This window comes from Mobula birostris, chromosome 16 (assembly GCF_030028105.1).
Source record: "Mobula birostris isolate sMobBir1 chromosome 16, sMobBir1.hap1, whole genome shotgun sequence".
Taxonomy (NCBI): domain Eukaryota; kingdom Metazoa; phylum Chordata; class Chondrichthyes; order Myliobatiformes; family Myliobatidae; genus Mobula; species Mobula birostris.
In genome coordinates this window covers 15,999,825-16,025,415 of record NC_092385.1, presented here as the reverse complement: position 1 = coordinate 16,025,415, position 25,591 = coordinate 15,999,825, and the positions used below count along the sequence as shown (strand labels likewise).

General features: G+C 41.2%; 1 protein-coding gene across 3 annotated transcripts in view; it reads left to right on the top strand.

Moving 5' to 3' along the window:
• The window catches only part of vgll4b (vestigial-like family member 4b), a 145,922-nt gene that overhangs the window by 82,835 nt on the left and 37,496 nt on the right, over window positions 1-25,591 (top strand). For 2 of the 3 annotated variants that reach the window (XM_072280330.1, XM_072280331.1), the window contains one exon: window positions 20,581-20,767. In XM_072280330.1, the coding sequence (XP_072136431.1) occupies window positions 20,581-20,767 (187 nt within the window). Of the gene's footprint in view, window positions 1-11,755; window positions 12,288-20,580; window positions 20,768-25,591 lie in introns of those variants that run through there. The other variant, XM_072280329.1, reaches the window with a different exon arrangement.

Here is a 25,591-nt window from a genome sequence, read left to right as displayed (position 1 = left end):
AATCTGATAGGAGAGCATTGAAGATCATGGAGGAAAGGGAAGAATGAGGAGCACCAGAGGGAGGTGATGGGCAGGTAAAAGAGGAAAACAGAAATGGGGAATGGTGAAGGAGAATGGGGGGGGGGGGCGCAATTACCAGAAGTTTGAGAAATCAATGTTCATGCCATCACATTGGAGGCTACCCAGTTGGAATATGAGGTGTTGCTCCTCCAACCTGAGTTTTGCCTCATCGTGGCAGTAGAGGAGGCCATGGACCGACATGTTGGAATGGGAATGGGAAGTGGAATTGAAATGGGTGACCACTAGGAGATCCTGCTTTTTCTGGCAGATGAAGTGTAGATGGTGATTGAGTGCTCTCCCAATCTACGTTGGGTCTCACCAATGTACAGGAGGCCATGGCAGATGACCCCAACAGACTCACAGGTGAAGTGTCGCCTCATCTGGAAGGACTGTTTTGGGAGGAGGCATAGGGGCAGATGGGGCACTTGTTCTGCTTCCAAGGATAAGTATCAGGAGGGAGAACGGACAAGGGAGTCACTTAGGGAGCAATCTGTGCGGAAAGCGGAAAGTGGGGAGAAGGGAATGATATGCTTGGTGGTGGGATCCTGTTGGAGATGGTGGAAGTTATGGAAAATTATGTGCTGGATGCGGAAGCTGGTGGGATGGTAGGTGAGGACAAGAGGAATCCTATCCCTGGTGGGGTGGCGGGAGAATGTGGTGAGGGCAGATGTGCACCAAATGGAAGAGATGCAGCTGAGGACAGCATTGATGGTGGAGGAAGGAAAGCCCCTTTCGGTGAAGAAGTAGGACATCTCCTTAGTTCTGGAATGAAGTGTTAACATATGAGGAGTGTTTGGCAGCTTACTGGAATTTAAAGAGTGCGGGGAGATCTCATTGAAACCTACCGAATGTTGAAAGGATTAGATAGGATGGATGTGGAAAAGGATGTTTCCCATAGTGGGGGTGTCCAGAACTAGAGGGCACAACCTCAAAATTGAGGGGCAACCTTTTAGAACAGGGGGAAGGAAGAATTTTTTTTAGCCAGGGAGTAGTGAATCTGTGGAATGCTCTGCCACAGACTGCGGTGGAGGCCAAGTCCGTGGGTATATTTATGGCAGAAGTTGATAGTTTCCTGGTCAGTCAGGGCATCAAAGGATATGGTGAGAAGGCAGGTATATGGGGTTGAGTGGATTCCGGGATCAGACATGATGGAATGGCGGAGCATCCTCGATGGGCTGAATGGCCTAAAATCTGCTCCTATGTCTTATGGTCTTAAGGACCAGATGGTGAATGGTCGTATGAGCATCTGGTGCATATCATAAGTCCTGGTTCTGCGACCACTGGCAGACAATCTCTGAAGAGTATTGATAATGGCAGGGGTCACCTGTTTTGTAAAGACACTGTCCAGAAGAAGGCAATGTAGAAAAATTTGCCACGAACAATCATGGTAATGAAAAGATCATGATCGCCGCACCTTACGACACAGCCCATAACGAACGAGCAAATGATGTAACAGAATGGAACAGTAGCATGGGAGGTTGAATGGAGTGACACAGATAGGTGATGATTACATAGAATCTTTATCAGTAAAATCAGGTCATAGTTAACCAAACTCACTATATTTGAAGGAATAGCGGTTAACACAAGCATGGACAGTTATTGACCCATGGCTCTGATACTTCCAAGTGACCAATCAGCGATTCAGGAACAGCTTCTTCCCCTCTGCCATCTGATTCCTAAGTGGACTTTGAAGCTTTGGACACTACCTCACTTTTTTTTTAATATACAGTATTTCTGTTTTTGCACATTTTTTAAATAATCTATTCAATATATGGGAGGATATTGCAAGCGATCGCTCTCGCTGGAGGCTGGAACTACGCGGAGGTCTAAAAAGAGGAGAAGCTGAGGCTTGCTGCTGAAGAAAAACACACTCGTCGGGAAAAACAACACCAAGACAGCACTGGAGGACAGTGCCTTCAAGTGTAGTCGCTGCAGCCAAGACTGTCACTCCCATGTGGGACTCTACAGCCACAACAGACACTGCTCTACCAACACAGACTGAAGCGAGACTTTCCAGGCGCAGATCCATGGTCTCGTGAGACTAACGGATGCCACCACCACCACCACCGTTCAATATACGTAATTGATTTACTTGTTTATTATTATGTTTTATTTAATTTATTTTTTTCTCTCTCTCTGCTCGAAGGGCCAAATGGCCTACTCCTGCACCTATTGTCTATTGTCTTTTATGTATTGCATTGAACTGCCGCTGCTAAGTTAACAAATTTCACGTCACATGCCAGTGATAATAAACCTGATTCTGATTCTGCTTGTGAAGCTCTACACTGGAGAATGTTGAGGCCATCAAGCCAATCCGTATTGTGGTTCCATCTCAAAATGCTTTGCTTGGTTTTCAATTGGTTGATTGGGGATATGGTACAAAATAAGTTGAAAGAATTGAATTGATTCTTACTGTTGTCTGTAAGGAGTCTGTACATCCTCCCCGTGACAATGTGGGTTTGCTCCCGGTGCTCTGGCTTCATAGAACATATAACATAGAAATCTACAGCAGATTACAGGCCCTTAAGCCGACAATGAAATTGCTTAGAATTACACTACCGCATAGCCCTCTACATTTCTAAGCTCCATGAACCTATCTAAGAGTTTCTTAAACGACCCCGTTGTATCCGCCTCCACCTCTGCATTCCACACACCCACCATCCTCTGTGTGGAAAACTTGCCCCTCACCTCCCCTCTATACCTACCTCCAAGCACCTTAAAACTATGTCCGCTCATGTTAACCATTTCAGCCCAGAGGAAGAGCCTCTGGCTATCCACACGACCAATGCCTCTCATCATCTTATACACCTCTATCAGGTCACTGCTCATCCTTCGTCGCTCCAAACAGAAAAGGCCAAGTTCACTCAACCTATTCTCATAAACCATGCTCTCCAATCCAGGCAACATCCTTGTAAATCTCCTCTGCACCCTTTCTATAGTATCTACATCCTTCCTGTAGTGAGGTGACCAAAACTGAACACAGTGGGGTCAGGGCAAGGTCTTATGTTTCCTCCCACATTCCAAAGATGTATAGTTTAGGATTGGTAAGTTGTGGGCATGCTATGTTAGTGTGGGAAGTAGAGCTGCCCCCCGGCATAATACTTGGACTGTGTTGACACATTCCACTGTGTTTCAATGTACATGTGACAAATAAAGCTGTCTCTTTAGACTCTCTCCCCCTCTTTAAAAAACATTGAATTGGCTTCAACAATATCCCAGCTGAGTACGTAATTCAATAGAAGTTGCTTAACTGTAGGATCTTCCAGATCCACCTTGCTCAATATCACAACATGGTGTTGCATTATCCACTTAATAAAATGCATCTTTATTGTGCTGTTTCAGACTGTATATTGAAAAGGCAAATTTTATCCTCCAGTATAACAAAATATTAACAGTAAATCCAATGGTAACCCATTGTGTGCCGTGCTGCTGTTTGACTGTGTTAACTTCAGTCAATGCTGCAGTCAATATAATTTTATTTAAATATTTGGAAGAATACAAAATAATCAATCTATATGTGCAGAGATACAAACCCAAACGTTAGTGGAATTAAATTATAGAAATCGCTTGCTTAGTCAAGTTAATAATCATCATGAATTATTTACTAGTTATAAAAATCAACTTTGTTGTAAATGCAACCATGTCACCAATAACTGATGTAGCCTCCTGGTAAGCTCAGGCTCACTCAGCTCACTTTCTTCTAGGGGGGAGCAGCCTTCGGCCCCGCCAAACTGGGTAATCAAGGTTGTGTAGGTGCTGTGTGATGTACCCCACCACGTCAAATAACAGACAGTACACCATATGCGATTAAATAATTACACTTTATAGATCTTACTGGAACTATGTGATTAATAGAGATACAATATAAAAGGAAAGTAAAAGGCACCAGACTTATCAAAGTTCAACCACTTCGTGCACAACCGTTGGAGCTCAATTACCAGGGTCTTTGTTCCACCATTCGATCTCCTCTGACCTTTTCGACCCAATGCCTGGGACCAACTACGGTGGTCGACCAGAGTGTGTCCAGCACGTCCTTCCTCTTCAGTTTTCCTTCCGAAAAGCCCTGGGCCTCGGACTCCCGCTTGGGGTCCGTTCCGTCGCCCGGCTTACAGCATCGCGTCTCCTCTCTCTGTCCCCATCCGCCTTCTGCCCAAAGTCCGCGAAAACAATAGCTTACAGACACACAAGTAAGAATAACATCTCTCCCAATTGGTTATCAAATGAATACAATTCTTGTTATCAGTAATTATAACCCAAACAAGCTGCTACCGTTAATTCAGCAGTTAACATTACAGAGAAGCCATCTTATTATAACATAACAAAGAAGCCATTTTATTAGCCTTAGCAGTAACATAAAAGAAGAAACCCCTTACACTGAATTGAGTATATTCCCCTTCCCAATGCTAACAATAACATGTTAGTCAGATAAACGACTGATTTTCATATTATTTCAAGAATCCTAGAGAAAAACATTCTCAAGGTGCTTTTTCAAAGATTTTGTGTTCATTCTGATTTAAATCTTTTATGTTGATAAATGTAATTATGGAATGGTTACATGACTAATGAATAAACATAATTTCATTGCTGACCACAGCCTTTTTATTGTTGTTACCATAGCTCCAGACAATGTTCCTGTCTCTGCAGGTATGGGAAGTTTATTGTGGTTTATCACAAGGCACTGAGTTTATGTCTGATGAACTACTGGTCGACCAGTTGAAGGTTTGAAAATGAAAACAACTAAATACATTAAAAGCCTTGGAGGACTTTGAAATGTAGTCATTTAAATTTATGGCCATGTTTCAATCAACTAGAATACTATCTCACAACCATAAGCTTCTATCTCTGAGTTCACATCTTTTGTCATTGTCATTTATTTTCCTGCAAGTCAATTATATGTACACTTTTGTCACATTTTGATTCTTGTGTCTTTCTGTATTATTTTTTCTCTCTAACAATTGCCGAAGTTGACTCCAAAGTCTGTCTGAACTAATTTGTTATTGGTTTAGAAGGGGGATGGGTGCGGGTGGTGGAGGAAACTGAACCCATTCTGAAAACTTATCTGCAGGAAGTAATAAAATACCTCAATACTTTAGTTCTGAGCATTTGTGGTAGGTGATTTCACGGTAATAAACAAAACAAATAGCTTTAATTTTCTATTGAGTTGTGAAATTAAGATCATTGTTGGATTTCTCAGAATTCCAACATTGGTTTCAAATGAAGAATTTGAAAACAATGTAAATGTATTCTTCCTTTTCTTTCAGACAATGTTCCCCCCTCCCCCACCCATCTTCCTCTTCTTTTGAAGAAGTAGACCCTTACTAGAATATGTTTCTCAGCATGTGACTTTTTTTCCTTTTAGTATCTTGCCTAACTGACCATACTTACTTGGATCTTAGCAATGAGCACCTTCAAACATTTGTATGAATCCCTAGACGAGGGCCAAATAACCAAATAATCAAATCACCCACATGGTCACGTTTCCGTGGGCCTTGATCAAGCTTGATAAATTCAACATGGTCCAGGAATTGAAGCATTTCCTACGCAGGCCCGAAGTAGGTTTAAGCACCTATACTGAAGCTGGCTTCTTTAAAATGTATTTAGTTAACATCCAAATAACACATTTTAAAAATAACAAAAAAACTTTTAAGTTCAAAGTTCAAGTAAATTTATTGTCGTTGTACATATATGTCACCATATACAACCCTGGGATTAATTTTCTTGTAGCAATACTCAATAAATCTATAGAATAATAACTATAATAGAATCAATGAAAGACCGCACCAACTTGGATGATGTTTCAACCGGATGTTTAAGATTAATATTAGATGGGTGGAAATTTTTATATATAAAAAGTATGATTTGTATAAGTATTTGTTTCGTTCTTCAAAGCATGATCGATTTCAGCTGAATTTGCTTGTTTGATGCCACTTTATGACTTCTGCTTAGGAAATAGGCAGCAATAAAATGGCTCATGAATGGAGCAAACTTCTCTTTAAAAATTCTTAATTTTGCTCCTAAGGAAATTCAATGTCAAATGAGTTACCCACATGCAAAATGAGATATAGAAAGCATGTGATTTACCTACTTCTACAATAGTGTAGTGCTGGTCATTTAACATCAAAGATATGATGTAAATTAGAAGCATACAGGGCTCTTGTACAGAAGATTATGGTGGCAGAGTCTTTATTGGGGAAAAAGAGCTTTCTGAAAAACAAAAAAAAATCATTTTCTTTCACACATTCATATTCACATTGCAATCACACAGCAGTGATATTTCAATTAATTCTCCATTCTACAGGATTCACTGCTGGACTGCAGCTGAAAGCCTATTTTTAATATTTGGGAATAGAAACATGAAGTTTACAAGGACTGCTCTGAGCCAGATATATTATGGTGAAAGTTAGATTGAGACATCTGTGACACCATCATTAAAATTCTAACAGCTTTTTTTTCCTGTATGGAGCAGCATTAATCAGGGCAGTATTGTTAGAAATATAGTGTAACTTACTATCTGACATACAACCTACCCTGCAACTAAGCAAGAAATAAACTTAAATCTTAAGTAAAAGTATGGAAATGGTTTTGTCTCCAAAGTTGGACAATATATTTCCTGCAAAAAGAATCTTGATAGTCTTTGTATTGATATTTTAACATTTGTCAACTATGACAGCATTGCCTGCATTGGAATGATATTTAAATGATATCCACATACTAGTTCATATTTTGAAATAATTCATAAAAATGTATTGAAGGATAAGGAAGACTGAAAACAACACCAATTTTGATATCACAGAACTTTTGACTCAACTGGTTATTGATATATTGTTTTTACCTTTTTACCTCTCAGATCAAAGATCCAGTTTGTTGTAATTCTACCACCTTCCCTCTGGGTTATGCTACTAGGGACAATTTTCAAGGGCCCCTGTTGGAAATGGCAAAGTTCAAAGTAAATTTATTATCAAAGTACATATATTTTACTATGTACAACTCTGATTCATTTTCTTGCAGGCATACACAATAAATCCAAGAAACATAAAAGAATCAATGGGACGGGCAAACAAGCAATGTGCAAAAGACAACAATCTGTGCAAATACAAAAAAACAAAACAATGATTATAAATGGATAAGCAATAAATATCGAGAAAATAAGATGAAGAGTCCAGTGATTGGACAAGTGAAGTTATCCCCTCTGGTTCAGGAGCCTGATGGTTGAGGAGTAATAACGGTTCCTGAACCTAGTGGTGCGGGTCTTGCGGCTCCTGTACCACCTTCCTGGTGGCAGCAGTGAGAAGAGAACATGATCTGGGTGATGGGGATCCCTGATGATGGATGTTGCTTTCCTGTAACAATGCTCACTGGTCAATGTGCTCAATGGTGGGGAGAACTTTACCCATGATGGACTGGACCACATCAACTACTTTTGGCAGGAATTTCCATTCAAGGGGATTGGTATTTCCATACCAGGCCATGATGCAGTGAGCCAATACACTCTCCACCATACATCTATAGAAGTATGTCAAAGTTTGAGATATCATGCAGAATCTTCGCAAACTTCTGGCGCTGTCTTACTTTCTTCGTAATTGCTCTTACATGCCGGCCCCAGGACAGATCCCCTGACATGACGCTGACCCTCTCCACCTCTAATAAGGACTGGCTTGTGGACTTCCGGTTTCTTCCTCCTGAAGTCAATAATCAGCTCCTTGGTTTTGCTGACATTGGGTGGTTGTTGTGGCACCATTCAGCCAGATTTTCAATCTCTTTCCTAGATGCTGATTTGTCACCATCTTTGAGATGGCCAGAAACAGTGGTGTCATCAGCAAGTTTAAATAAAGCAATGGAGCTGTGATTGGCCTCGTGGTCATTAGTATAAAACATAGAGCAGGAGGCAAAGCACACAGTCTTGTGGTGCACCTCTGCTGATGGAGATTGTGGAGATGTTGTTGCCAATCCGAACTGACTAGGGTCTGCAAGTGAGGAAATCAGGATGCAATTGCACAAGGAGGTATTGAAGCCAAAGTCTTGAAGATTATTGATTAGTTTTGAACTGATGATAGTATTGCACGCAGAGCTGTAGACGATAAAGCGTACCCTGATGTATGCATCTCTCATGGCCAGATGTTCCGGGATTGAGTAAAGAGCCAATGAAATGCCATCTGCTGTTGACCTGATGTGCTAGTAGGCAAATTGGAGTGGATCCAAATCACTTCTCAAGCAGGAATTGGTATGTTCATCACCAATCTCTCAAAGCACTTCATCACAGTCGATGTACTGTGTGTGCTACTGGACAATAGTCATTGAGGCAGGTTATCACATTCTTAGGCATCAGTATAATTGAAGTTTGCTTGAAGCAGGTGGGTAGCTCTGATTGCTGAAGCAAGATGTTGAAGATTTTGGTGAGCACCCCAACACTAGTTGATCAGCATTGGTCTTTAGTACTCAGCCATCTGGGCTGGTAGGTTCTCCCTCCTGAAGGATGCTGTCATGTCAGCTTCAGAGAATGATATCACAGGGTTATCGGGAGGCTGTGGGAGCTTGTGAATTTTCCCCCATGTTTTCACGCTCAAAGCAAGCATAGACGGCATAGGGCTCATCTGGAAGTGAAGCCTTGTTGTCTCCTTCGTTTTCACTTTGTAAGAGGTAATAGCACTCAAGCCCCACCACAACTGTCCAGCACCCTTCAGTGATTCAGGTTTGGTCTGGAATTGCCACATTGCCTGTGAAATGGCTTTCTGGAGATTGTACCAGGACCTCATGTCTCTTACTTGGTCACCAGACCTGAACGCCACTGATCTGACCCTCAGCAGATTACGGATCTCATGATTCATCCAGGACTTCTGGTTGGGAAAGACTCTGAATGATTTTGTGGGGAGACACTCATCTATGATTGTTTTCATTAATTCCTTGACAACCATAATGTATTGATTCAGATCCTCAGCTGCGTCTTTGAACATGGTCCAGTCCACCAACTCGAAGCAATTCTGTTGACGCCCTTCTGCCTCCCGTGACCCATCCCAACCCCTGGAGCCTTGCTCTTTAGCCTCTGCCTGTATGCAGGTAGGACAGGAAGGACAGCCAAGTGATCAGATTTCCCAAAATGCAGTCAGGGCATGGAACAGTAGACATTCCTTATCATAGTATAGCAATGTAATTTTTATATAAATCCAGAAAATTGTTTCTTTCCTACCCCTTCAAGACTTCACAAGTCTTTGTGTTAAAGAGATTTATTTTTTTAAAAATATCATTGTGATTAACCCCCACAGTGGTTTCGAGAACTGTATGTGCTTAGCCTAGAATCCACAAACTGATAGCATTAAATGCTTGTACGGGAGATGGCGGGGTGGAGTTAGGTCTCTACCAAAGGAGGTGTGTGGCGCTCCTTCCCCCTGCTAGCCTGCAGGTCACCCTTGGGCAAGGATTAGCACCTGCTTACGCCCCACCCCCACCCCCACCCCTGATCAGAGTCACGTGAAGCCATGGGAGTGGGTGGTCGGATGAGCAGTTGGTGCAAGTCAAAGTTCAAAGTAAATTTTATTATGCCTGTACGTGTGTGTCACCGCGTACAAACCTGAGATTCCTTTTCTTGCAGGCATACTCAGCAAATCTATGGAGTGGTAACTATAAACAGGATCAATGAGAGATCAAGTAGAGCATAGAAAACAACAAAATGTGCAAATGTAAATAAATAGCAATAAACAACAAGGGCATGAAATGACAAGATAAAGAGTCCTTAAAGTGAGATCTTTTGTTGTGGGGACATCTTAATAGACGAGTGTAGTTATCCTCTTTTGTTCAAGAGCCTGATGTTGAGGGGTGCGAGTCCTGAGGCTCTTGTACCTTCTACCTGAAGATAGCAGCAAGAAAAGAGCATAGCCGGGTGGTGAGGATCTCTGATGGTGCATGCTGCTTTCCTACAACGGCATTTCATATGAATGTGCTCAATCAACCAGGAGGGCTTTACTTTTTGTGGGATTTTCCACTCAAAGGCATTGGTGTTTCCATACCTGGCTGTGGGATGGAACTGGATTCTCTGATGGTGGTGTCTGAAAAGAGGATGCTGTCCAAGTTGCATGCCATCTTGGACAATGTCTCCCATCCACTACATAATGTACTGGGTGGGCACAGGAGTACATTCAGCCAGAGACTCATTCCACCGAGATGCAACTCACAGCGTCAGAAGAAGTCATTCCTGCCTGTGGCCATCAAACTTTACAACTCCTCCCTTGGAGGGTCAGACACCCTGAGCCAATAGGCTGGTCCTGGACTTAATTTACATATTACTATTTAACTATTTATGGTGTTATTACTATTTATTATTATGGTGCAACTATAACCAATTTCCCCCGGGATCAATAAAGTATGACTATGACTAATGCACTTGCCACTACACATCTATAGAAGTTTGTCAAAGTTTTTGACCTCAAAAGATCACTGACGTCAGGCAGACCATCTCTGAAGAGATTATTTTTGCCAGTGTCCTTACACCTGTCTTGTAATGGCATTGTCAGTGGCAAACCAAATTTGTAGAAAAATTTGCCAAGAACAATCATGGTCATGGAAATACTATGATCGCCCATGTCATGTGACATGGCACATAATGAACAAGCTAGAGAAAGTTCATTACAAAACTATAATTTTTTGGATAATGTAATAGAACTGGCTTGGAAACTATTTTTAGAAAAAAAAATATAAACCAGAAAGATATGGAGCTGGTGAGGATATGGTCCATACAAATCAACTTAATACAAACAAGGCTGGGAACTGAAGCGAGAGTACAAAACCTGGTGTGGTTAGCCGGAGTGGAATGGCTAATTGGAATTGCAGGATTGGGGAACTGCGTGAAATCAGGGGTTTCCGATGTGATTTGACTCCCTCTGCAGTTTTTCAAAAGGAGTACTGCACGCCCTGCCTTGTAGCACAGACAGAAAATGCATTAGAATCATATGGATTGCTTGGGACAAGAACTCCTCGTTTAATTTTTTTTTGGAGTGGTACAAAGCATACCAGAAGTAGTTGTTAACATGTTTCACATTAGATTGGATGTGTTTTTTTTACTTTGTGTCCACATTTTTTTCCTCGCTCCGATTAGTTTTGAGAATGTTTCTTCGCCCATTGGACACGACGCACTTAAAAAAAACTATTTCCCTTACAGCCAGCAATTGCATTTCAGTCAATTCCGCTTTACGGTGAAAATTTGGTAGAGTCCGATTCCTGGCCTTTTAGGAGATGGCTGAATAATCTGGAATCAACTTTCATTGAGTGTAACCTATTAGTCACTCACTGGTGCGTTTAATGGGAAAACCTGAAGCGGGGCGGAGGAACAAAATAATAAATAACTTGGTAAGAAACGCAGAGTGTGGTGGAGAAAACTGGATCAAGCCTGTCTGCATCTGAGAACATTTCCAAACAGGTGTTGTCCCGCCACGGCTCTTATTGTACACATTGAACGGGAGGGGGGGGGGTTGAACTTATTAATGTGAGTTTTAATACTATAACGAAGGCGCGCCAAAATGCAAAAAAAAGAGGTTGAGCTCGCAAAAAAAAATCTCTGCTGCGTATATTTTTTTTCCCCTTGCAAAGCCAGCAGTGTTTGAGATGGAAGGCAGGGCTAACACTGTTCCTTTTCTCTGCCCCCACCCCGGCTCCCTCCCACTTCCAGCAGTTGGTGCATTTGGAGCCTGTTCTTGTGCAGAGAGGGGAGGAGGGTGTCGGAGGGGTGCACTGAGCATGCCCGGTCGGCTGCCCGCTCGCATAGAAGGAGCTGGTTCGCATTCGAGTCATACCAAGCATATCCTGCATGTCTGTGCAGTTAACTTGCAGCGGGCTGTGAGGAGAGCTGGCGTGTTTTTGTCTCTGTCACAATTGGAGAGCCTTCTAACCATGAACTCAAGAGTTTCTTCCCAGTGAGGGGAGGGGAATAGAAACCAGTCCTTTTTTTTTAGTGTTTGTGTGTGTGTGTGTGTGTGTTTTAAACCCACCTCTCCCCTCTCAGTATTCTAGAAGGGTACAACTTTTTATTTTTTTTAAAAAACATACATCTGAAAGGCTGGGGCCTTCAGCTTTGGAGAGAAAGAGAGAGACAGCTAGAAGCTAGCCTAAAGCGCGCTATCTGGTTAAGCAAACAGCTGGCCTTTTTGCTATCCAGTAAATGCTACTTAAGAAAATGGACCTGTTGAACTATCAGTACTTGGACAAGATGAGCAACAATATTGGCATCCTTTGCTTTGAAGGTAACAAAACAAGAACTCCGCCTTGTTTTCAAGTCTTTGCTGTCTCGAACGCATTGTCAGTTTCTTTTTGTGTTGAGTGTTGAATGCTCCCCGGGTCTAGGATATAAATTATTCCGAGTACGTTTGGTTTTCAGATGTAGTATCAGCTTGCTGGTGATTTTTTGTTGCTTGAGTTTGTGTTCGTTTTTGTTTTGAAAACCGGTGATATAAAGCTGTGCCCGGGCCCCGGGAGGTTGCAGCCATGTAACAAAGGGCTTGCTGCTTGTCTCAGGAGCCATGTTGTGCTTCCACCGTCTGACTTGTTTAGCTTCTCATTTCCTGTGTAGTTCTGAGAAAGTTCTGACATTGAAGGATGTGCTGCTTTTTTTTCCTCCTGCGCTGGAAGAAGCGATGGTCGAGCCAAAAAAATAATCTGTTCGCCCAGACGGATTGTAGCGTAGTTCTCTCTTTTGTTTGGGGGTAAAAGATCTTGCACACAGCGTTTTTGCCTTTCTCCTGGGAGTCCAGCTACGATTGAAGATGTAACTGCCGGGCTACTTGTGTAGTTAAGCTGCCCCTACGTGCTGTTTAAAGTCGTGGTAATGGCTTGATTTTGCAGTCTAAAGCAGTACCGGTCTAAAGCTGTTTGGCACAAGTACTGTACTTGCACAAACCACATTTGGTACCGTACTATCCACGCTTACGTTAGTAAATCAATTCAAGCTGCGTATTTTTGGACTTCATTCATTAAAAATATAAAGCAAGCTTAATTGCTAAAGCATGCCTGTGCATTTGACCTGCAGATTCAGATAGCGTTGCAAATCCTGAACAAGCCTGGTCCTATTTTAAAGCTGCCCCTGTTAATTAATTACTTGTATAACGGCCTAAACGCGTTTAAAAAAAAAACTTGAGACGAGCGAGGAACAAAGGAAATCAGCATTTCTGTTTTTAAATGATTAACTTCTGGCGGAACTTAATGTTCACTGTTTGATTCCTGCTTTGGCTGCATTTTATTCGCTTTACATGCAGGTTTGCTGTGGGTAAAGTCGGGTGATCTTTAGCAGAGCGAATGATTTTTAATAACTTTCTCAAGGATTTTCTTTGAACTTTGCAGCGTTGATCTCACTGTAAACGCCGTGGTAATTTTTTTTTTACGAATTTCCACGCACAAATCATGTACCCATAGTTCTCTCAGCATTCATTATGAACACAAAGGTATGCTGTAAATCTGTCATGATCAGTTTCCATTAGAAACCCATATTGGTTGCTAAAGTTAGAACATTGGTTAAAATGTTAGTGTGATTCGACATAATAGAAGATGTCAGCCAGTTGCACTGCAGCCTATATGATTATTTTTAATTCCTTTGCTACAACTGGCATCCCCTTTTACCGTATTGAGCCTTGTATTCTGTGGTTAGTTTACTGGTACCAAACAAAAGGTAATTTTGGAAATTATTTGGGAATCGTTGCTGTCATATTTGAGTAATAAATATGGAAATAAATTTTAATGGGAGGAATAAAAGCATTCATAATCAGATTTTAGTCTTGTCATTTTGGGGTTCACGTTTTTTTTTGTTATTATTTTCTAGTACTGACTTAGCAGCTGTTGTGACCTGGAAGCAATCTCTTTCAGCAAACGTTAACTCAGTAACATTAATGCCAATGCCAGAGGTCACTTTGGTTTGGTCCACATAATTGGCACAAATGATCTTCCATATGTTGGTCTCTTCTGCTTGTTTCCTTTGCTGAGAATTTTTGGTTAAACTCTTGATCATTTCTCTACACAGCACTTAGAAATTTAATTGTTGTTTTGGACACAACATATTTTCAGTGTGTATTTTTTTAAAAAGGATTTTCATTAATCAGCTATATCCATTGTGATTTTCAAGCTTCTTTACTGATCTCAAAGCTTTACATAAACATGTCCTTTTGTAGAAGTTATCATTCCAGCATTCTGTCTCATTGAAGTAAAAATTCTTCCAAAAATAAATTGAAATAAAATACAATGTTGAAATGTGTTAATAGAGTTAATATATTGTCAATTATTTAAACATTTTGATAATGTACAGTTTTATATACATATTGATAGAAAAAGAGATTAAGAGTAAGGCACTGTAGGCATTTTGTACTTGAGATATTCAGGTGATGTTTTTACTATTGAACTTCGAGGAAAAATACTTGACATGTTTTGGGGCCTAAACTAAACATATTAGTGTTAATTAATGTTTTGAGATGTTTAAATCCCAGATTAATAAACTCATAAAACAAGTCAAATTAATGAAACTCTAGCCTTTCTCAGTGGTCATGTCTGTCTTAATTTGGGTATCCAGGTGTCGGTGTTTTGTGTGTGTGTGTTGAGAATGCGAGCATTCAAAAGCCCATTACCAAAGCTGAGCTAGTAGCTCAGGGGTGAAAAGGCTATGTACCAGAACTGTTCTGTACCAGCTGCCTGTACTGCTGCACCGTGTCAAATGACAGGCACTTGATACTCAGTGAATTTTCAGTAACATCTGCATCTTGTTTCTTCTTCCTGCCCCCCCCCCCTTGAAATAGCAGTTTTTTTGAGCTCCTTCATTGCAGTGGAAATAGAATTTATAAAATGACACATAATGTGTAGGGTAACAGGTTTGTCATTCTTTAGCTCTTCAGCTGATTCTGTTTGTGAAAATAATGCAGAGATGTAATCCCATTGGTGAGGGCAACATCTTTAGCTAGTGGTTCTCTATTTGTGTCCAGATGGCTGAAACTACAGCAGGCATCTTTTTGTGATCATCTGCTCCTTCTGTCTCTCAAGTTCTCTCTTTTTCTCTTTCTCTTTCTCTTTCTTTCTCTCTCTCTCTCTCTCTCTATCTCTCTCTCTCCCTCTTTTTCTCCCCTGCCCCCCCCCCCCCCCCGGCTCCCGGCCTTGAACTGTGATAACTAGAATGTTTTTGCAGAAGGATAGATTGAACTCAGAAACTGGCTTTAAGGTCTTTCTTAACTTTACCATCAAGCTGGAACTTGAATGTTGGCAAGTACACCACTGTATGATCGTTGATTAGATTATATTTTGATTCACATAACAAGATTTCATGATTTGAGAGGAAAAGGAGTTTGGCTTGAATAGAAGTATACAGTGAGGGTCTGAGGAAATGGTGAACCTTGGATAGTTGAAGAACTGCTGAAAAGGGGTGTGAGAAACTCAATTTAAAGATGGTCCAAAAATATAGTCTGCAAGTGGAGTTGTGAACTACGTTGGAAGGCCTTAAACAGTTTTCTTTTGGAGACGGGAGATAAATTACCTTTATTTGAATGTTCTGTACTGCAACACTTTTCCCTCAGCTGCAAACTGAATTGCATTTAATCCTTTGTCAGAACTTCCAGCTTTTTCGTGGGAACACAATCATATTTGCGAAGTAGGTAGCAATTCAACTGATTTGACTATTTTGTTTGGTGGTGTGACACCTTGGTTCTACACAGATAAAATGTGAGGAAGTTTTGAGTACTTGCGTTGGTTTTGGGGGAAAAAGCTAACGGCTGAACTTTGTTTCCCTGTCAGGGTTAAGCAGTTAATAATGTTTCTTGACATTATTCTGGCATTTTTGTTAATGTGCTGCTGCGATCTTCCCATCCATTAAATTTATAATATAACTTGCATTTGAAAAGTTTCCTTGAGGATCATTAATAAATCATGTAAACAGAACCGGTGTCTTTGACTGTCTGATCATATTGCCTCTTAAAGCAGCTTATCTGATCTTCATTCAGTGCTGTTTTCTGGACCTTGCTAAGCACAAATTGATTTGGCTCTTTTCCTGGATTGCATTAATGCCGACGGTTAAACTGCTTAGCTGTTAAGTATTTTGGTAATAAGTTAGTCAAATATATCTGCAAGTGTTTTTTCTTCATTTTAAAAATGTACTTGAGCTTTCAAATTTGTAATTGCTTGAAGTATGGAATTCCATTGTTGGTTGTATAACTGTTTGCTTTCCTGTTCTGTCCTTTTACCCTTATTTTTCTTTGTTTACGGTGCATCGTTTTTGGCGGGAAGCAAACCCCATTTAAGCTTAAGGAATCCGGTCCAGTAAAACCTGATCTGCAGCATTATGCTGACTGACTTGACAACTTTTATGTTCATGACTTCATCTCCTTGTGGAAGGATAAAAGAGGAGGTTATTTTCAGTATTATCGGCTGTGATCTGAGCTGTGTTTTTTATATTCCACAAAGCTGGATTGGATTTAAATGGAGCAGACACTGGCAAAACAGAAGGGAGGGGGGAACAGATCAGTGGTGGAAACAATGGTATGCTTTGTTAAATTGTGACTAAAATTAAGACTGAAAATTTACTCATGCATATGCATAAAGCCTCTAGAATTCCATGCGTCTTCCATGTAAACAATTCCTCATTGTATTTTGATTTGCAACCAACTGCAAATATTACGTTGTTCTTTGGCAGCTAAGCTGGAACTCATAATTTAAATGGGCTTTCTCATCTAACAACTGGATTTAAATCCAAATTCAGCATCCTAGTTTTTGCAACGGGCAGGGAAATGGTAACCATCTGGCTACTTCTAAATCCTTAAATTTTCCTAGCAGGTGTCATAAGAGGTCATGATGATAACAATATCTCAGTGAATTGTGTTTGTATGTCTTTGTGTTCAAAACATCAATCTTCCTTCATTTTGTTGCCATTTGTTCATAATTAACTTTTGAAGCAGACATCCTTAAATCTGGATTTTTTTTCTCTCTGAGTTGCTTTGAGTCATAAAACGTTACAATCTAGAAAAGAGGCTGTGAGTACTGTCAGGTCCTTGACAAAGACTTGTGGTTTCAACCAGGTACTTTAAATGTCAGGAGGGTCTCTGTAACCATCACCTTTCCCAGGTAGTGAGTGCTAGACCTTTGCCACTTTGGCTGGAGAAATAACTTCTCTAATGCTTCTACCAATTTCAGGCCCCCCCCCCCCATGTTATGGCTATTCATGCAACAAAAATTCACTCCTGTTTGTTTATTTATTTACTTGTTGGGATACAGCATGGAATAGGCCCTTCCTGCCCTTCAAACCGCACTGCCCAGCAACCACTGATTTAATCCCCGTCTAATCACGGGAAATCTTACGGTTCCAATTAACCTACCAACTGCTATTACTTTGGACCGTGGGAGGAAACCGGAGCACCTGGAGGAACCCTACACGGTCACGGAGGGAATTAACAATTCACTACCCGGAAGTTCGAAACATAGCATAACACTTGCTCTTCCACAACTTGTGCGTGTGTGGGAGGGGAGTAAATAAACACAACATTTATTTTCTTTTAACTCACATTTCTTGATGTGTTTATAGATGGCATGACTTTATGGAACATCGGGAGATGGTCCATTTTCCAGATTCCTTCCCCCCCCGCCCCCCACAATAACGTGGGATCAGAAAAAAACTGCAGCAAGTTTTAATCTTGTCCGGCTCCATTATGGCCGCCCTAGCATGGAAGACACCAATAAGACAATACCTCAAGAGGGTGGTAGTCGTCATTAAGGATCCCCATCACCTAGGCCATTGCTACCATCAAGCAGGAGTTAGAAACCTGAAGACGCACACTTGACGATTCAGGAACAGCTTCTTCGCTCCACCATCAGATTTCTAAATGGACAGTGAACCAATGTGCACTACCTCACTTTTTTTGCTCCCCTTTTGCCCTACTTAATATATTTTTATTTGTATTTCATTATCATTTATAGTTTTTATTACTGTGCATTGCAACGCACCGCTGCTGCAAAACAACAAATTTCACGACACATGTCCGTGATATATTAAACCTGATTCTAATTCCTTAAATCTGTGCACTCTAATCTGAAGATTCAGGTATCTCTTGTTTTAATGCTAAGTCAAATATTTCAGAAAGTCATTTCTGAATTTCCTTTTTGAATATGCAAAATCCTCTGTATAATATCAATGTATTTTGAGATTAGATTAATGATTCGGTTCTGTTCAGTCTGCTCAGAGACTTGTTCCTTAATTCCTTTATGTGGTAAGTCTTGCACAGAAAAAATGGGTCACGATACAGCTGCTCTTCTAAATAGTTCTGAGACCAATTATTCCATAAATTCTATGTTCGTTTCAATTGAAATATTAAAGGACTTCATATTCTGGCATTAAGTGAGTTTTATACATGCCTTACTTTTGCATTGATCATGAAATGTACTCCTAGGGCAGCTGTTGTGCATAGCAGCTATACAATTTTCCATTGCTTTCTGCAGTATCTATTGGAGGGCTGTCACAGGAACTGCAATCTGCTCAACTTCAATTGTTTGGAGCTGACTTAGAACTTTAGTCTTTTTTATTTCCATTTTCTGACAAATGCAGCATAATTACTGGCCCAGCTGAGAATGGGGTGTGGGTTTCATCATTTCTGGTGTTGTGGAAGAGGCAGACATGGCTACAACTATGTGCTGAGGGGATGCAGATGTGCGGAACACTTTGCCCTGCAAGGTGATTGAGGGTTAACTTGTATTGGGTTGAGAATTTATTGTACAGGTGTTTTGATTTGTTAGCATAGTTGACCTGCAGAGGCAGGGATGCCTTCTGCACCCCTAGCATCAAATGTGGAGGTCTTGCTTTTGAAACCTATTTGTACTGACTGTGTTTTGGCTTTGTAGACTGGGATGTTCGTATATGGTGGCTGTTTAATACCATTGGTGGAAAATTCATAAACTGGAATGTTTAAGATTTTCTACTGTGTACTGCTCGAGATGGGTTATTTATTGGGATATAGTGTGGAATAGGCCCTTGGAGCCACACCGCCCAGCGATTTTCCCCCCGATTTAACCCTAGCTTAATCATAGGACAATTTACAATGACCAATTAATGTCCCAACTGGTACGTCTTTGGACTGTGGGAGGAAACTGGAGCACCTGGAGGAAACCACGTGGTCGTGGAGAGATCATATGCAGTCCTTGCAGGTAGCAGTGGGAATTGAACCCAGGTTGCTTACCGCACTGCCATGCCGCCCTAAATTACAGCTATAATTAACGAGGGTGTGGTTTTAGCTTGTATATGGCTTTTTGAGGCTCAGCAGTATGCCCTGAGATTTTGTTTAATGTACTCTGTGTTACTTGTGCCTTAAGCAATTTTTGCTTCTAATTTGGGGGTTAATCATAACTTTTGACAACCATTTTATTTTCAATTAATTCTTAACCTCATTTATTGCTAAACTTTCACCAAGTCCTATTTTGCATTTCATTTACCTCTTTGATGGGCCCTGCCGAGGCACTTTTTTTTTTTTTTTTGTAGCTTTTTCACATCTGTTGGCGGGTTGAGAACTTCCTTCCTGGGGAGTATAAGCAACTTGGCAAACATCAGGTTAAAATTCCATGGGGAAAGAGGGTGGAAATTCTATACATAGCAGCTTAGCTGGGCAAGAAAATACATGCAAAATGTTCTCTAGCTGTCTCAAATGAACAAGCTGTCAGGAAAGTAAAAATGGAAATGTATCAAAAAGTTGCCTGGTAATGAGACTGGTGACTTTTTTTTAAAAGAAGTCACATGAATATTGTGTTTGTGGAATGCATATTATCTGGTTCTACTAGACAAAAACTAAATTAAGTATATTCAAACTGCAGTTGAAGCTTTTATTTTAAAGTCTTGCTTTATCATAGGGTTTCTTGCCAGGATCATGATGTCATTTTTGGTTGCTATGGTGCGTGGTTAGACTGGAGGAGACAACCCAGCCAGCAAAATAGGACATTTGTTTGGTGAACTGTAGTGTGGTTTCCCTTCACTGGCTGAATGCTGTAGGGAAAACGACCAACAATAAATCTCTTGAAATTTCAGCTCGTTGCCTTTTTATTTTGTAGTTTGAGGAAGAGGTGTGGGCCTCGTATCAGACTTGGGTATATGCACTTATTTCTCCCACCCATTCAGGGTGTACGAATCTGCGTGGGTTTTTTTTTTGTGCCCTTGTCGATAGTTGCACTGTAAAACATTGACAGTCTCCAATAAGCTAGCAAAGTTTAGTTTGGCAAGCTGCTTTTTCCTCTGCTGCAGTCCTGATTGTGCGGGAAGAGAAACAGTTTCCCACAGTGCTAGGTGACTTGTACTGAGTTGAATTTCTCACTGCATTAAACCAAAATTGCAGATTTTATCCAAAGTAAAAACAGTTGTTGCCCTTCTGTGTCACTTGAGTAAGACTAGTAAAAGATTAAATAAACTATTATAAATTTAACATATCATTGTAATGATAGGTGTGACACAATTTTAGAAGGGAAAAATATCTTAGCACGAAGTATGTTGAGCTGTTACATTGTGCTTACATCCTGTAATTTTTTTTTCTATTTAATCTACAGGTGAAGCTGCATTAAGGAGTGACAGTAGGATGCAGTCGATCCCAGTGTCCTCTGCCCTCACCAACCATCGTACAGGACCTCCACCTATTAGCCCCAACAAGAGGAAGTTCAGTGGAGACCAGGCCGACGACGATGTGGAAAATGAGAGTGAACAGTTCCCCAAGACAAGCAGGTTATATGTTCAAGTGTAAGTTTGCCTTGTCTGGAGACTCTGAACTTTTAGGCTACATTGGTTACGAAAGGTGGAAGTGATTGGGCTGTCCCATACCTCGGGCAAATTCTAAGATAGCTGGGCTCTACTCACGTTGTAATGCCTGTACTTGAGTTCCACTATCAGTTTACTTTTCTTTTCAATTGGGTCTGCCGACTGGTTTTTACTGAAGTAAAAATTTGCGGGAGTGTCTGCTGGGTCCAAAGAAAAATCTTCACTAAATAGTATGTCTATGTAAACACTGTCTGTGCATATACTCCTGTCAGTCATGTTCAAAACAAAATGACTATCAAATTCTCAGTCTGTCACAGTCCTCACCTGCCTATAAAATAAACCAGTCTTTTTTTTAGGCATCGGGGGAGGAGGTGGGATTAAGAATATGAAATGTGCAAGCATCTTATATGTTTGTCTGCCATAACCAGTAACTTAGTTATTTCGTTTAAACACTAGCACCGTATGCTCACTGATAAGCCTTCTGCTTGTTCATTGCTGAAACTTAGCCCATATTTCGCCTTTCCCAGTTTCTATTGAGGCTTTACGTGGTCTGGCTTCTTTCTCGTCTTGTCATTTGTTGATACGTTAAATATACTACTTTAACTCTGACCTTCCAGCCTGTCAGATGCCATTGCTTTGAGAGTCCTTGAATCCCTTTACAGTTTTTACTGTGGAACTTTATATTTTCCCTCCTCAACAGCATGAGATTGCCATTTGGTGTACAGCTGTTGGAAGGACGTGGAAGCTTTAGAGAGGGTGCAGAGGAGGTTTACCAGGATGCTGCCTGGATTGGAGAGCATGTCCCATGAGGAAAGGCTGAGCGATCTAGGGCTTTTCACTTTGCAGAGAAGGAGTGTGAGAGGTGACTTCGTGGGGGTGCACGTGATGAAAAGAGGCATAGATCAAGTGGACAGCCTGAGTCCTTCCCCAGGGTGACAATAGCTCAATTTTAAGGTGATGAGAGGAAAGTATAGGGGGGTTGCCAGATGTAAGTTTTTTTTTACATGAAGAATGGTGAATGAGTGGAACACCCTGACGGGTGGTGGCAAAGGCAGAGACTTTAGGATATTTTAGAGACTCTTAAGATGGGTACATGGATAAAAGAAAAATGGAAGGCTGTGTGGGAGGAAGGGGTTAGATTGATCTTGAAGTACAACATTTTGGCCGAAGGGCCTGAACTGTTCTATGTTCTGATTCATCCCATTGTACTTAATATCCAACATTTTCACCACTGTGTCTGGATTATTTATAATTGGAGGCTGGATTACCCACACAGTTCAACAGCACATCCTAGCCCTACGACTTCTCCCTAAAGAGAATTAGCAGGAACATTACATTAGCGGAATATTCTTTGGGACTTCTATATGCAAGGCCATTTCGCTGTCCTTGATAGTTGCAAAGCTCTATTCTTTCCTTTTGTGGTCATGTAGAAGCAATGCCAGACGATTGATTCTGTTCTGAGAAAGTCACTTTGTTCTGTGGGCAAATGGGAGGTCAGGCAGTAAATGTGAACTTTTGATGCTACCTATATCAGGAAAATAAAATCAAGCAAAAAAATTCACATGCTTTCCCCCTAATTCCCAATCTGGGATCAATGGAATAGAGAACCCCTGCTGTACAACATTGCAAACATAAGAAAATCTGCAGATGCTGGAAGTTCAAGCAACAGACACAAAATGCTAGTGGAATGCAGCAGGCCAGGCAGCATCTATAGGAAGTACAGTCGATGTTTCAGTTCGAGACCCTTCATCAGGACTAACGGAAAAAAGAGATAGTAAGAGATTTGAGAGGGGGAGGAGGAGACCTGAAATGATAGGAGAAGACAGGTAGGGGAGGGATGGAGCCAAGAGCTGGACAGTTGATTGGCAAAGGGGATACAAGGCTGGAGAAGGGGGTGTATCATGGGACGGAAGGCCTTGGAAGAAAGGGGAGGGGAGCACTGGAGGAAGATGGAGAACAGGCAAGTAGTTATTGTGAAAGAGAAAAAATAAATAAATTAGGGATGAGGTAAGAAGGGGAGGAGGGGCATTAATGGAAGTTAGAGAAATCAATGTTCATGCCATCAGGTTGGAGGCTACCCAGACGGAATATAAGGTGTTATTCCTCCAACCTAAGTGTGGCTTCATCTCGACAGTAGAGGAGGCCATGGATTGACGTATCGAAATGGGACGTGGAATTAAAATGTGTGGCCACTACAACATTGTGTTGTTTTGTGTAGTAGTCAAGTGCAACCTATCCTTGTTTGTCCCACCCTCCTCAATTCTAGAAGATGTGGTTATGGTAGAGTTTTAGCTTTTAAAAGAAAATCGCTTCTGGGTTGTGGTTAATAATGGGGCAAATGTATCTTCAGAACAAAAATGCAACTGATTTTTAAAGCTGGAAATATTTCATTTTACACTAACCAAAGCAAAACATTCGTTGTTGAGATTTGTTTGATAAAACTCATAATCTGGAAACTGAGGCAGTATGGTTGCTTTTCTTCCCTGTTTTTTGTGCAGAATCTTCTACATGTTTTATATGTGTGCAGAGAGAATTACTCAGAGTATGAATCTGTGGCTTAAGGGCACTACAGTAATGTAGCAGTTAGCGCCACGCTATTATAGCTTGGGTTGTTGGAGTTTGGAGTTCAGTACTGGAGTTCTCTGTGAGAAGTTTTAACGTCCTTCCCGTGAGTGTGGGTTTCCTCCGGGTGCTCTGTTTTCCCACTACAGTCCAAAGTTAGCAGGTTAATTGGTCATTGTAAATTATCCTGTGAATGGGCTGCGGTTAAATAGGTGGGTTGCTGGGCGATGCGGCTTGATGGGCAGTTGGGGCCTATTCTGCACTGTATCTCTAAATAAAATAGTGATATTGTCAATAAAAGCCTTTTAACGTAATTTTAATTATTTTTAAGCTCGTGCTGTCTCTCACTCATTTATTCTTCAGTACATTTTGTGGTCATTTGCTGATGTTTCCTTTATGAACTTCCTTCGTGTATCTGGTTAGTATATGGAGCTTTTTGGTTCTTTGGGAGATCGGGAAGTTTTATCAGTGAGTCTCATCGTGGTTTATTGAGACAAGAGATATATATAGGTTCTGCAGATGCAGGAGGTCCAGCGTGACACAGGCAGAATGCTGGAGGTGTTTGGAAAGGAATAAATAGTCGACAATTCAGGCTGAGACTCTACATCAGGACTGGAGGGGTCAGGGATGGGGAGAAGAAGCCAGAATTAGGTGGAAGGAGGGCAAGCTAGAAGATGATAGGCGAGGCCAGATGGGTGGGGGAGAATGAAGAAAGAAGCTGATCAATGATGGGTAGAAAAGAAGGAACCTGATAGGAGAACAGACCATGGGAGAAAGGGAAGGAGGAGGGGTACGGGGGGAGGTGATAGGCAGGTGAAGAGAAGTAAGGGGGTGCAGAGTGGGGAATTGAAGGGAGGAGGGAAATTACCGTAAGTAGAGAAATCAATGTCATCAGGTTGGAGGCTACCCAAATGGAATATGAGGTGCTGCTTCTCTAACCTGAAAGTGGCCTCATTGTGGTGGTACAGGACATAATGGACCAGTATGTCGTAATAGAAATAAGGGTTGGAATTCAGATGGTTGGCCACCAGGACATCCTACTTTTTGCAGATTTTGCGTAGGTGCTCCTATTGTACTTTGAGTTTTACCAGTGTACCGCAGGCCAGATCGAGTAGATGACCCGATCAGATGTGCAGATGAAGTGTCGCCTCACCTGGAAGGACTGTTTGGGCCCCTGGATGGAGGTGAGGGAGGAGGTGGATGTGCAGATGTAGTACCTCTTCAGCTTGCAGTGCCAGGAAGGAGACTAGTGGGGAGAGACAAATAGACAAGGGTATGTAGATTATTTGGTTAGAGCTGCTGGTGGCTCATTGGGCTAGCACATACTGTGGTATGCATTCAACGCTAGTTGAATGCTAGTCAGATTGCATTATGTAATTAGCTTGAACAATTAGGAGCTAAATAAAGGGAAAAATTAAGCACTTTTTTTACTGGGTATCACCAGTGGTGAGATCATGGCAGCAGATGGTTCACATAAATGACAACTAGTGCATTAGAAGTGGTTGATAGAAGCTTCTGACACCTTGCCCTGTTGGTGGTGTTGTCTTGTGATTGATAAAAGAACAACTTTTTTTTAATAAGAGAAAAGAATTCGACTGGATGGAGTAGTATGAATGTCTTTGCTCATCTAGATTTGCATCATGTCGTACACTGTGTAAAGTACTTGCTCCCTCTCTGTGCACTATACTATTTGCAAAATAAATATGGAACTTAATACAGATGTCTTCTACTCTTTGCTTGCTGTTGCCGTGTCTACCAAGGTTCCAAAATATTTTAAGTTTGGTTTATAGAACTCCTGTTGTAAGTTCTGCCGCAGGCTGTTGGTAGAACTCTGCACTGAGGATCTGGAGAATCTTGTGCTCGTTTCCCAATGTGCGCTGAGAATTTTGTATCACTAGGTATGTGGCAGTTACCAACATGAGCTTGATTAGTGGTTTAGTGGGGGATCTGAGAGATTTTTTTTTCTTCCCGCCCTGTGATTTGTTGCAGTTGGGGAAAGTAGCATCCGAAAAGGTGGCGAAGGAAGATACCCTCGCAACATTTAAGAACAATCTGGACATGGACTTGCTTTGTAACCTACTGCCCCGCTGAGTGCTGCTCAATCAGATTAATGCATTTCAATGTATATGATGATCGTAGTGAGCTGAAGGTCAGTTTCGGAGCAGAATAACTCTCTGGCTCCCAAAGCTGAGTGGGGTTGGGGTGGAATTCATTATTCTCAAGTATTAGATTTGGTTCTTTCCA